The sequence below is a fragment of the Merops nubicus genome, unplaced genomic scaffold, assembly GCF_000691845.1.
Source record: "Merops nubicus isolate BGI_N331 unplaced genomic scaffold, ASM69184v1 scaffold7315, whole genome shotgun sequence".
In the NCBI taxonomy this organism is placed as follows: Eukaryota; Metazoa; Chordata; class Aves; order Coraciiformes; family Meropidae; genus Merops; species Merops nubicus.
The window spans coordinates 17391-31829 of NW_008608922.1; the positions used below are offsets into that span (position 1 = coordinate 17391).

Here is a 14439-nt window from a genome sequence, read left to right on the forward strand (position 1 = left end):
ATGTCACGCAGCTGGCATCCAGTAAAACGCCTGTGTAGAGAAGCAGTTCAGGTTTTTAGATACTGGTGAAGCAAAATTGCTGCCTTTAGGGAAGACATCTGCACTTTATCTTGGATTACAGCATGTGCCCCTTTAGTTCTAGAGGTTTTTCGCCCTTTGTGTCAAAGGTCACTTAGATGGATCCATCATCTTTAAAAGGTCGTGGAGGACAGGAGAAGTGCCTGAGGACTGGAGGAAAGCCAATGTCACTCCAGTCTTCAAAAAGTGCAAGAAGGACAACCCAGGAAACAAGCCAGTCAGCTTCACCTCCATCCCTGGGAAGGTGATGGAACAATTAATTCTGGATGTCATCTCTAAGCATGTGGAGGAAGAGAAGATTATCAGGAGTCGTCAGCAGCAGATGTTGTTTATCTCAACTTCGGCAAGGCTTTTGACACTGTCCCATAACATCTTCATAGGTAAGCTCAGGAATTGTGGGTTAGATGAGTGGACAGTGAGGTACATAGAGAATTGGCTGAAGAACAGAGGTCAGGACATTGTGTTCAGTGGTGCAAAGTCAAGTTGGAGGCCTGTTGATAGTGGTTGTTACCCAGAGATGAATACTGGGTCAAGTCTTGTTCAACGTATTCATCAGTGACCTGAATGAAGGGACAGAGTGTACCCTCAGCAGGTTTCCTGATGTTACAAAACTGGATGGACTGGCTGATATACCAGAAAGCTGTGCTGCAATTCAGTGAGACTTTGATAGGTTAGAGAGTTGGATGAAGGAGGATCTAATGAAGTTCAACAAAAGCAAGTACAGGGTCCTGTACCTAGGGAGGAATAACCCCATGCACTAGTTAGAGGTTGACCTGCTGGAAAGCAGCCCTATGGAGAAGGACCTGGGAATCCTGGTGGATAACAAGCTAACCATGAGCCAGCAGTGTGCCCTTGTGGACAAGAAGGCCAGTGGTATCCTGGGGTGCGTTAAGAGGAGTGTGGCCAGCAGGTCTAGTGGGGGTTCTCCTCCCACTCTCCCCTGCCCTGGTGAGGCCACATCTGGATTATTGTGTTCAGTTGTGGGCTCCCTAGTTAAAAAGGAGCAAGGAACTACTGGAGAGGGTCCAGTGGGGGACTACAAAGATGGTAAGAGGACTGGAGCATCTCTCTTATAAGGAAAGGCTGGGAGTCCTGCATCTGTGTAGCCTGGAGAACAGAAGACTCAGAGAGGATCTTATCAATGCTTGTAAATATCTAAAGGATGAATGTCAAGAGGATGGGGCCAGACTCTTTTCAGCAACAGGACCTAGAGCAATGGGCATAAACGGGAATGCAGGAAATTCCATCTGAACATGGGGAAAAGCTTCTTTACTTTGAGAGTAACAAAATACTGGAATGGGCTCCCCAGAGAGGTTGTTGAGTCTCCTTTTCTAGAGATATTCAAAACCTAGCTGGATGCATTCCTGTGTAGCCTGCACTAGGTGAACCTGCTTTAGCAGGTGGGTTGGAATAGGTGACCTCCAGAGGTCCCTTCCACCACCTACCATTTTGAGAATCTGTGGATATATTTGCTGTATATCTGCAGATGAAGAATTTGTCAGAGTTTTCATACCCTTTGTTACTGATAGGCTTCGTGGAGATCTTGATCTCTCTCTCATTCCTCTTTTCTGCAAAGTCTTTTTTTCACCTATGGGAAATTATGGGCATCCATAACTGCATGCATCCCAGACTGAAGCTTTGCTGCCTGTCTTTGGTGTATTGTGGGCTTGTCTTTTGGCATTGACTGGGGAGAGTCCTTAAGGAGAGTTTTTCATCTGTTTGGCAAAAAAAAAACCCAAAGCACTGGCCACCTCAACACAGCTGCTTTTTTTTTTTTTTACCACATGTTCAATTAAGAATCTTGTCCAAGTTAGTCAGGATACATTTTAAGTATTGATTAGGGCTAAGTCTTCTTCCACTCTAGCAATATTAGTGGCCATCTTGCAGACTTAGGGAGATTCTTCACACATTTCTTAATTTTTGTCATGTTACAGGAACACAAATGATGTGGCTTTGGTGGTGCTTCAGCCTTCATTTAACAAGAGACCCTAGGACTGTTCTCCCGGGGATCGTGCTCTGTACAGAATGCTGCTTGGAGTCACTCAGAGTGCAATGAGCACTTGAAGGGTGTTCTTTAACACACCTTGAAGAACCGATGTACACTCTCCATCTATCATCTGTCAAACTGTGCACTCACAGAAGCCTTGAAGAAATATTAAAGTCTTTGCTGAGAACTGAAGAAAGAATAAACTTGGTCCTTCCATATATGATTTGGCAGCTTGCAGAAAAAAATATTTTCTGTGAGCATAAAACACATTTAAATGACGGGGAATTACTATTAAATAATCCGCATTTCCCAACAGCAGTGGAATTTATCAATCAGTTGCAGGCTTGCTCAGCAAAAACAGTATGAAAATACCTTACTTTTCAAGGGATGCGATTATCTCCTGGCCTTTCTTAATTTTAACAGGTCTGCAGTCACTCTTATACAAGGCAACACTTTAACTTTCAAATGTTTTACATGGTTGTAATAGCTCATTTTGTTACTATTACATAAAGCTTTTTCTAAAAGATTTTACAGAAGCCTGTTGCCCGTTGAAATAATGTGGAAAAGGGTAGTATTTTAAATGGTTCTTCAGTCTTTTTAAAGATGAGAAATAATGGCCCTCAACAACGTGTAGGAAAAATAGCTGAAATAGTTGTCATGTTTCTCTGTAGGTTTGTAGTAATGCTAAATTATTAATTGTGTAGAAGTTAGATCTGCAGTTGCTTCATAGTGTGCTCTGTTCATGAAGGAGTTCAAGGAAGATGAACTGTTGCCCATGTATGATTAGGAGAACAGTGCTTAACCATTCATGACCAAAAATTGTCCAGTATTATTTTCATAATAGACAATATATTGTCATATTAACAATAGGTCATTATGTCAATATTGACATAAATGTAATAAGCCCTACTACATAAAACTTTAACCTTATTCCAGATGTGTTTATAATTCTAGTTGTGCCTTTGACTACGGTCTCAAATAAGTTACTAGTTAATCCTCGTATTATTTGTATCAATTCTTGACTGAATATTTGCCATGTAACAGACCATAACAAGCTAAAGCTTCCACCAAGGGAATACATCAGATAATTGTTCTTGCTTTTAAAACTGTGATCATTAATATTCAAAGACTAGAGGATTTTCAGCTTGTGTAATACTGTTAGGAGTGCCTTCAAGAAGAACAAAATTTTCAGTTTACTTGATATGTGTACAGGTTATAAATTTGACCAGAAGTTTATATTTTCTTTATCATGTAAACTGTGCAAGTGTAAGAAAATAATTTTGAGGTAATTTGGATATACACTTTTGTAGGAGAAAAGTTATCCACTGTTCATATCCCTCATGTTATGTAATATTCCTTTAACAGCATGTTACTTCAAATCTTAAGAGCAAGTTTTAAAGATGTATCCAAATACATATTTGTTATGACCATACTGAAGCATATGTCCAAGTATTCATAGCAGTATCTTAAGCTTCAATCTAGTAATACACTTCTGCACTACTAATTTATGTGACTGCTGTTAGTGTGGATGAAATGTATAAAGTGTAGCCCATTTGTTTTGTTTTTTTTTTTAATGCTTCTTAAGAGTATTAGGAACTATAAAGTTCCTGTTCATCACTGTAAAGACTTTTAACCTGATGAGGAAACCAAAGCTTCCTTCTCACCACATAACTGCACAAATCCTAATTAAAAACTCAAGAAAAAGTAAAAGGATGCATTTTTTTTCTATAGATTGTAATCGGATATATATTGTAATTTTCATGACCACTGAAAATGTCATTTATTAGATCAATTTAAAATGTGTTAGAGGAGAAAAAGAATAAATCAAATTATTTCTATGTTGATTTTACAGCTAGTCCTGCAACCCGTGTCACATCCTTTCAGTGAGGCAAATTTTCTGGTATTTCTAGATCGGTGTATTGAGCGTGTTTTTGCTCCCGTTCTTTTTATGGGTTTTAGTTACATATTGGACATATAAAACCATTACTTTGTTTGTTTGTTTGTTTGTTTGTTTTTCATTCAAATAACTTTAATTATTTCTATTTTTTAATGTGACATACCTTATTCTCTGAACAGTGCCGTGATGTTGCAGGTAAGCAGTTAAAGATTCTGAATGTTACCAAAAGCAGTGCCAGCCTTATTCAAAGCACACAAAAACATTACTAAAGCATCTATTAGATGGAGTTGCAAAGATTAATTAAAGAAATAGTAGAAGTGGTCTTCTAATTTTCTGGGAATGCTCTTCCAGTCCTGACAACTTGGAGAGTAAGTGAAACAGAAAAATCATCAAAGGTACACAAAGCAGTGGGGTGCCTGGGAAAAGCCCTTACAGCTTGAAAGATTTGACGGAGGGGAGAGGAGCAATGATTACAGGATAAAGACAAATCATGTTGTTGTGTTTTATCCCTCTTGTTTTTGGAAGCTAAAAAAATACTAATGAAATCTGAAAGGTGACAGATTTGTATTTTGCTTTGAGCAGGTAATATGCCTTGAGTTGCTTTAATAGATGCCTTTTCGGGTGTAGGATTTCTCTGTCTTACGTTGAGATTTTTCAAAGCCAAGGTCAAAATGTATTGTCTTTCAATTATAATAAATATTAGTATTATAATTCTGTCTGACATCTCAAGCAAGACTCAAAATCATTTACTACCATACAAGATGTGAAGTGGAAAGAAATATGTCGCTCCCTTATTTATCATTTTTTCAAACATCTATTGAAGATGTAAGAATCGAACAGTTTTTTGTTTTAAATATGTCTTGTATCAGAGAGGAATCTTGTTTTTGCCTTCTGCTTCTCAAACTGCTCTTTGAGTAATGGCATCTTGTTAAGAAAAGGCTTCCTTCCTTTGTGTTAAAATAAGGAAGTGACTTTTTATTGAATTCTTTAGGAAATTGACACAATTTAAGTTTATTTTAAAGTAACAAACAGATTATTTTATTTTTTTTAAGCTGTATGTTTGCAGCTAACTTGTTGGAATGTAGAGCTTATGCATAGCAATACTATACCACAATTCAGTAGTGAAAATGAAATTACCTTGATACTGTGTGGATTTCAGGTTATGCTTTAAATTGAATTGCTAGACTTAGTGTCCAAGTGTATTATTTGTAACCACACTTTGAAAATGCTGTTTAAAGGTTACCCTGACTGAGGCACAAAATTATTGCTTATAAAATAGTTGATGAAGAAGTAAGAGTGTAATTTTTTAAAATGTTTTTTGAAGTAAAATACCAAGACTGGCAACAAATCTTTCAGAATCTATTTAGAAGCATAACCTGGAAGGTATATTTGGAATAGCAACAACTGTGAATAGGGAAGTATTCAAGGATTAAAACCATGAGTTCAATATAGTATTGGGTCATAGGAGAACAAATCAATTTAATAAGCAATACAGTGTCTCCTGTGTTTTTTAATTTGAGATTACAAATGAAAGCAATAATTTGAAGTTTTAGCATCGCAAGTTTGTTTCTAGAGTAGTATTTTCTTCATTATTTGCTTGCCTTGCTCTTGTAAGCTTTTTTTTTTTTAATTAAAAATGAAAAAGGAATCACTTAAAAGTATCAGTTAAGCAGTTGATATTTTTAGCTACATGATCACTTTCACTCTGTTCTGGAGTTAATAGGAACAAGAAGTATGCAGGAAACAGGAAAAAAAAAAGACTGGCTGGTTATTTATACGGAGGTATTTTGCAGCATTTGATTTAGGTTATGAAATCACTGGCCATTGTAAAAGCAAATGGTTGGGTTTTAGTTTTGCTTTTGTTTAAGAAAGAGCATGATTTGACATAGGAAGCTTAGAGCAGCAGTGCTGAATGGTGGGGTGAGAGTTAGAGGTTTACATACACAGAGTTTTGCTTATAACACGTTTTATTACTTGCTGTGATCACCAGCTTATGCAGCCTGCAGGAATCCCAGTAGTGCAGAATAATGAACGTGAGTTGGACTAAATCTGCTTTTAGATTTCTTTACTGTGTAGTCACCTGTTTTTCTAGATGATCACAATTGGTGTTTGCCCTACTACTGAGATGTTCTTCTCCCTCCTACATCACTGATGCTACTTGTTGCATATACTGCCTTGCTGGCTTGTTCTGGCCACCTACTGCTAGCTGTTTGCACCTGTAAAAGCTCTCTCTGATGTGGTATTTTTTTATTCATTGACCGTTATTTGTATTCCAGAAGCCAGTCAAATGTTTATATTTGACTTATTCTGCAGGTATCAGGATAAATGAAATGAGCTTAAGAACCAAGTAACCCCTCCTGATTGGTGACTAGTTGAATGAAAGTCAAAATATTCAGCTCTTGAAGCAACTATAGATAACATTATTAAAATCATAGAACTTGAGATGAGACAAGAGGTAGGCAAATTCAGGAGGGCCACCTTACGCTGGATCCTCAGAAATTCCTTTTTCTACACACCCAGAAATCTTTCTTTCCCATTCTGACACAAATTCTTTCTTACCTGAGTTTATTGTTGAGTTTTTTGAACTTGACTGCCACTTTGAATTACTCTTTCAATCTGATAACATGCCTGTCTAGTTTCCAATGAGTGCAGTCCTATTTTTATTTTAATATTAAAGAAAAAATATCAATTCCCACCCAAACAAACAAAGAAAGAAACCCCAAAACCCAGAAACATTGCTTGTGCCTCTTTTACAATGAAATACTTGGTGATTCTGATCTAAAGTTAAGCAAAAAGAAGCCAAAAATACACACCAAGAAATAGAAGCAGAAAAACTGTTTAAGCATCAGTGAAGGAGCAGTATTTCAGATGGTGCTTTGCAGTATCTTGCTTTCAGACAGACATGGTATTGTGATGCTTCTGTGAATACAGCAATTTGTCATTTTCTCAGTTTGTCACTTTTTCATTGCGCATTGAGATTTTTAATTTGAAACATTTCTATGAAGCAGAAGACATATTGGAAAATATATGGAGAATGTACTTTTTGAGTAAATACTTAATTGAATTGATATAATCAATTTTGTTTTCAGGGGGTAGCTAATTTCCCTGTACTTTCCTTTTTAAAAACTTAACCAAGAAGCTTTAAAAGTACTTGCAAGAGTTTCTATAATGTTTTGAGTTTAAATCAGTTGAAACAAAATGATAGATTTAAATGATGAGAGTGTTTTAGTGTAAAGTGTTTCATTATGAAATGGCACAGGCTAAGAACTTGTCAAGTTACTGAAAATATGATGGATTATGTAGGGAAGTCTCAAGTTTTAAAGTTTTGGGTTGGCAGCTTATGCACATGTGGGAATTGTAAGGAATTCTTTCTTTACTTTGTGGGTTCAGTATGCATGGTAACTTTTGTTTGTGTATTGTTAGTTAACAGCAGAGTGTTTAGGCAGAAAATCCAAATCACTTCCTCTAGATGGAAATACTGGTAACTCCATGATTTTTCCAGATTAAAACCCAGCAGTTCATCAGTTATGTTTTTCATTTTAAGATGCATCCTGTGTAAAATCTCTAATTAAATTGTGCATTTCATGCAGTGTTTGATGTTCTCTTGAGTCTGAAAAGGACCAGGCAAGCTGACTACTCATCTTTTTGGCAGTATGATAGGGAAGAAAAAGAGCTGTAATTGCTAGCACAGTATGTAACTACCTAGCTTGTCTCTGGTAGCTGCCTGTGAGGTTTTATGCTGTCTTAAAGGGCCTCTTAAAACGTTCCTCACCTATAACTCATCTTGGTGCCAATATACCTGAATAGGTAATTTAAACCTATTTTTTTTCTCACTGTAGTGTAATTTTCTTTTCATTAATGTTAGTGTTTAAGCTTTCATTAAAAAGAGTAAAGTATCCATTTGTTTCACAAAGCACAGGATTTGTGGTGCTATATAGTAGTATAGGAGAATGGGAAATTTCAGTTGCAATAAGTAAGTCCAGCTTTCTAGAAAATGTGATAACTTATAGTTAAATATTTGCTTTCATAAAAATTTGATGCACAATTGTGGACAGGATCAGTGCAAAATGCACTTCAAATTTTGGGTCAGGTGATCGTCTTCATACACTTAAATACATGAAGGCATTTCCTATGTAGCTCTGTCATCAGAAGTTACTGCCTTACTCTCACCTGTTGTATCTTCCACATGCATCCAGCATCTTTTGAACAGCTCACAGCTATATCTGGGCTAGTTTGTAAAATAAAATAACTTTTAAAGCGATATATTGTCAGAGCTGTGAAGATCTTAGTAGGAAAATTTATGGTTACTGTATAAATACATCTGTTGGGCCTGATGCAGATTATTTAAAAGCATTGTCAGTTAACAGTTATGCGGTGATGTCTTTGTGGGTTAAATTACAGATAGTACTGGTTTGCATGATTAATTAAGCAACTATTGTACAAAACACAACATTAAGCAGTTACTCATGTTGGCTATTCCTCTGTGTGTTGTAGCAAATACTAGAGTAGAAAGCTGTAGTCAAGTTGGGCTTCTATTACTAGCTGTCACACTTCAAAAGGGGTGATGATAACGTTTTTATAAAATTATTTATGCTTCTACATGACTAAGATACTTTGAAAAGTTATCCTGTACACATTCTAGATTGTTGGATGGGCCTTTTTTTTGACTATTCTAATGCATAAAGCAGCTGCTCTATGGGAGGGAAGAACTGTAAGCACGTTGGGGTAATACTCTGCCTGTAGGACTGTATTTGTGAATTAGTCTTTGTATAAACAACATGCAGTTACTTTTATCATTTTCACGTTGATGGACACCAGTGATTTTTATTTACATTACCACATCCGTTTTGCTCAACACTTAAATTATAAAATTGAGTTCATTTTCTATAACGTTTCATGGTAGAAGCTGAGAATACTGCTTTGCAGCAGGCGGCAACTACGTGGGAGATTTTAGAAAATACATTTTTTGGCTTTTCCCTGTTGGCATTAAGTTATGATAACTAGGAAGAAAATTGATTGTAATGTATTAATAAATAATAAGCAAATGCACTATGCACTTGGGAAATGCTTATCTTAAAAGTCTATTGGTAATAACCACTTTTGCCTACATCCTTCCGGTGTTTGTTTCTGCTTCCGCTACTTTAGATAGTAAGCACTTGGAAGCTGTGATTAGACTTCTGTGAATAATTGATTTTTTTAAAAAAATAAACTTGATATAAAATTATTTTGGCTAAAACAATGTTATAGAAGTTTTGTTGTGGTGTCGTTTTGGGTTTTTTTTCTTTTCATGTTTTGGAGGTACACTTCTTCAACATAATATACCAGAGTTCACTTCTCAAGTGTGGATTTGTCTGAGGTGGATCCTCCTGGCTGTGTGCCTCCCATCATTTTTCAAAGGTTCAGACATTTCATTAGCGCTGTTTGTATCGACATTCTGCTACCCTGAGGACATGGAGAATTGACTACAGCAGCTAGTCAGCTCTTTCTGGTCATTTTTTATAAAAAAAAATGGAAAAAGACTATTTTTCCAATTGTGGAGACTGTTGGCATGAAGTAACAAGTAGCTATGTGAACAGTTCTGCCCTGTATTGCCCTGGAATTGCTCTGAGGTAGCATCACCGGTTTTACAAAAAGACTACTTGCTCTGCTGTTTCAGAGAGGTGACTGACACTTAAGTTGCCAGGGTTAATCTACTGCTTGTGGCTTTTCATGTTGGTATGTTACAGAGACCACACCATAACTTCCTTTCAAAATTAATTTTCAACTTTGAATGTTTTTGTTATACTTGGCTGGATTTTGTTGTTGTTGCTGTTGGTTGGTTGGTTTTTTTTGTTTGTTTGGGTTTTTTTAATTTTTTTTTTTCATTTTTTATCATTAGATTGGTTTAGTTTTGTTTTTAAAAAAAAAAACACCACCAAGAGATAAAATATTTCTTGATGTTGAGTTGTGTCTTTTTTTGTTTCTATTTCTCAATTACCATAGTAGGACAGGAACCAGTTTCTGAGTGTTTGAAAACTAAATTTTGAATGGCCAGTGGCTTGTATGCTTTTTCCAGTTAAGATAGTATGGGATGGAAGTGTAATTTACTGGAGCTCAGTCACCCATAATGCAGGCCACGTCACCTGCTTTCTGGGGCTAGCTGCTAGCAGAAATTTGTCACCAACAATTTAGAGCTTAATTAAAATCTTTGGCTTGGTTGAATATGAGAATATGAATATTCTGTTTTCTGGCTCAGGTGCCTGGTTTGAGGGGAGAATTCAGGTGGTGAGGAAGAAATCTTGTTCTCTCTTTTGGTATCAGATGCTTGCTGACCCTGGGGTTGCTTATACAGATACTCAAAGAAAGGGATTATCTTAACATAACCACAGTTCTTAAGTAAGTGTGTCTGTAGATCCCATAAGCTAATCTGCTCCTTCTGCAGCATTGGGAGTTTTATTGCCTGTGGTGTGAACAGTCACTGGCAGCAGTTACTGCCAGCTGATTTGCCTGTTATATCTCCAAATGAAATTATGATGGTTTGCAAGATCTAACAGGACACATAGTTGAAATAATTCTGAATTCCTGTGCATTTCTGCAGCAGAAGTGGTGCATATATCTTTTTTACACCTGACTAATTCCTTAAATAGGCAGAAAACTCCAGGCTCTCTGTCGAAGCACAGCACTTTTATAACACTGGTATTGTTGGCATTGAAAGTGTTTAATGTGTTTCTAAAAGGAGGAAGATAGACTGTCACAGAAGATATTGGATGTTTGTTACAGTATTGATTTGACTTGGCAAAACATGTAGGCATATGTTGAGCTCCTAAATTTGTGTTCACTTCTTGTCTTACTTAAAACATTTCAATATATTCATTATTTGTTCAGACAAATGCTATTCCCATAACAGAAGGGTGAGGGGTTTTTAAATTTAAAAAAATAATAATAATTCAACACTTTTCTATCCATAACACTGTTTATAAATTATATTCACAATTTTCTGGAGTCTCAAATTAATTTCAATTTTTAATGAACAAAAACTCCCCTGCATTTTATGATATGAATGGAATTCAAAGGGGAAAGGAAAGAAAAGGAACTGCCAGAGATTTCTTCTGTTGCAGCCTCTTGTTCTGTCCTATCTTCTTGCCTGCCTCAAACAGAGATATTATATATTTGCATGGTCCTTCAATTGTTTTTGCTAATTTTGTTATTAAAACAGGCAACAACAGAGAGACCTTTTATACAGAAGCTATTTCGACCAATTGCTTCAGGAGGACAGTTGCATACTTTGGGAGATCTGATAAAAGATGTGTGTCCTAGTGCTATCGCCCCTGAAGGTACTGTACAAATAACTTTTGTCCAAAAAGATAATTTTTCTGTTGATTTATTGTTTGTGTTTTTGTTTTGTTTTGTTTTGTTTTGTTTTGTTTTGTTTTGTTTTTAAATATGAGTATTTTAGAAGTAGAACCGTATCTCAGTACCAGAGTTTCAGATTTCACTCCTTCCTGGCCTGTTAGTGTGCCCATTATACACCACCCAGAGTGTTCTGCGAGTACAAGACAGGGTCCTTGGACACTCCTGAAAAATTAATCCCTGAAAGTTTCATTTTAAAGTTCACATACTCCTTTGCCACCACACTATTCTTAATAAGAATATCTACATGTTATTTTCTGCATTTAAAAAAAAGTTGTTAAAGCAACATCAACAGAAGCTTTGTTACATTTCACTTTATATTGCATAAACTTTTCATATGTAAAACTCCAAAACTAATAGAAATGAAAGATATTTTCAGAAGATTTTTCTGCCTGTTGAAGCCCAACCTTTAAAAATGTACCAGAAAAGAAAGATTGTTATAAGTATATAATAGCTTATGTATGGTTACTAAGTAGTATTGTGTGACAAGATACAAATTAGTTCATGTAGCATTATATCATCTCATACAGTAGCATTTATTAATTAGCACTTATTCAGAAAAATAAGCATTTCTGGATTTTATTTCAACCTCCAAGGTTACAACTATTGGAACTCAAATACACATTTTAGTGATAAAAATGTGGAAATTATGTAGTCTGCAAATGAACATTAAAAAATCTTTTCATGTGAAATGTTTTTTTATCTTGTTCTTGTTTTCTTGCCAGTACCTACAAATGAGTAACTTTTTTTTTTTGTCAATAAATCAGTTTGTTTTGATAAATGTCTAATATTCTAGAGAAGATCTTGGCACAGAATTTACTGGAATAGTATCGTCACTTTTTGACTGTAAAACACTATGTTGGAAACGAGCGTAAAAAACTGTAAGATGCTGTTGTATGTAGAAGTTGTGTAATTCAAAATCAAAGGGTTGTCATGGATTTCTTTAAGTATGGTGATCTTAAAAATTGACTGAATTCTCAAAGTATCTTTTTAACTCACATTTAATACTTGTTGACACATGGAAACAATATCAAAAAATAACAAAAGGTAAGAAAAATAAAAAATGTTGCTAGCCATTTATCCATTTTTCCTAAAGGTACTATAAATTTTAGAGCATAATTTGAGGTAATGCTTTCAACTAACTGTACAAAAAATAAAGCAAGCTATTAATAGATACTTGAGTGTTAGCACAGGAAAGTTTAAGTACTTTAGCGTGAGGATTGTACAAACACTATTGAAAAGATAAAAAGTTAATTTAAGAAAAATGTAAGAAGGATGGTACATTTTCAGTTGAAAGGCAGTCAAAAGCGCAAATTAAGTGAAAGAAACTCAAAAAGCATTTGTGCAAAAGTTATTCCAGGATATAATGGGTGATAATTTTGATGTGGATTTGCTAAACCTGCAGATGGGGAATGTGCTAGTTACTACCTTAATTAAAAGCATTGTTGTAATGTAATTTTATCTGAGTACCAGTGAGTTGATGCTTCCCATTAGTAGGCCTTCTTTTCACATGTCAGCTAATGCCCCAGCCTTTATAAAGCAGAATGGATGTGCACTATGTTAATTGCTTGCTTAATTTTTTTTTTTCCCCCATATTCTTCACTCAATAGGAGCAAAAAAATGGTGGTTGCTTGGAGGAAAAGAAACAAAAATAAGTGCTATCCTAACGCTTAGGAGGAGCCATTTGAAATTTGGCAAAAGGGTTTCCTTGTATTGGAATATGCTTGTCTGTTCCTGTATAAATCTGCTTGAGTTTGGTGTAGTTTGGATTGTTAAGATTCTACCGAGCAACTTGCAAACTGAGAATTTAATAAATTGGATCCCTCATATGGGTGTGAGCTATCTAGGTTTCAGCAGAATTCCTCCCATAATGCCACCCTATATTGTTGCATTGTTCAGTTGTTCCTTTTATATTCTGAGTGTTCTTCTCTTCTGCTGAGTAACAGAAGGAAAGCTATCTGTGCTAAATGCACAAGATGATGTGAACTCAAGGAGATACAGGGCTAGACTGATACACAGAGGCAGGAGAGGTGGGGCAGACTGACTGAACAAATAATTTGGAAGAAAATGACAGATCTGGGACTCATTAAATGTGATAGGGAGAGCGACTATAAACAATGTGGCAGGATGAATGAGATTGGGGCAAAAGCCAAAAACTGACATAACTAAACACCTGGATATGGAGTAAGTGGGATAGGAGTTTATAAAAGGATGGGAGAAAAAGGGGCATGTTGCATGTGGATCATACACTAAGATTGTGCAGGGAATCTGTGACAGATTAGGAGTGCAAGTCCTGCTGGCGAGGTGATCTGGATGGTCTGAAACCCCATTTGGAGAAACAAAATTGAATCAAAAGTTGAAAAGAAGTGGTGTTTGGACTGACAGAAGAAGATGCAGGTAGATAGGTGGAAGTAGTCAGGTAGGGACTGGGGAAAAAAATCTTCAGGGTTTACTGTACAAGTAGACTGCACCCCAGATGGGAATGAAAAGTAGAAAATTAAGCATGACAATGTGGAGAGAAAAAAAGACATAGGAGATAGATCAGGAAGGATCAGAACTAGGATGATATGGAGAGATGATAGAGAAGGAATCAGATTTACAGAAAATGACCTAAAAAGATGAATGCCCATGACAGCAGTGATTCATACTGCTGAGGAATGTGCAAGGTAAGGTCAGCTCACTGAAGAGGTGTGAAAGGCAGCACTGTTTTAGGCTTGACTGCTTTAGTTCATCATACTCTGTTCACTGATGATTCAACTTGGCCAATAAGTGAACTTCGATTATTCTCTTGCTTGGCTTAATCCACTCATCTCATTCACTATTCAGATGTAATGTGCACCGTGTTAAGTGTTCACGTTCTAATACAGCTTTGAGGCATTAAAAAATCCCAACTAACTCACCAGACTGCACAGTGCCACTTTTGAGTTTTGCTACAGAAATGGTAGCAACCATAACAGGGAATACTTTCTTTTCCAGCAAGCAGACTAGGCTCCTGAGACTACAGAATCTCCTCACTTCTGTGCTGGTGGAGCCTTCATGAAACCCCTCAGTCAACTGATTTTCTCTCTGATGCTGGCTTACTGAGACT

General features: G+C 36.2%; 1 protein-coding gene across 1 annotated transcript in view; it reads left to right on the forward strand.

Moving 5' to 3' along the window:
* LOC103773064 (autophagy protein 5-like) overlaps positions 1-14439 on the forward strand; it is a gene marked incomplete at its 5' end in the record, with an annotated part of 41769 nt that overhangs the window by 7539 nt on the left and 19791 nt on the right. Inside the window, one exon of the mRNA XM_008940417.1 lies at positions 11158-11275. Coding sequence (XP_008938665.1) covers positions 11158-11275 — 118 coding nt within the window. The remainder of the gene's footprint in view (positions 1-11157; positions 11276-14439) is intronic.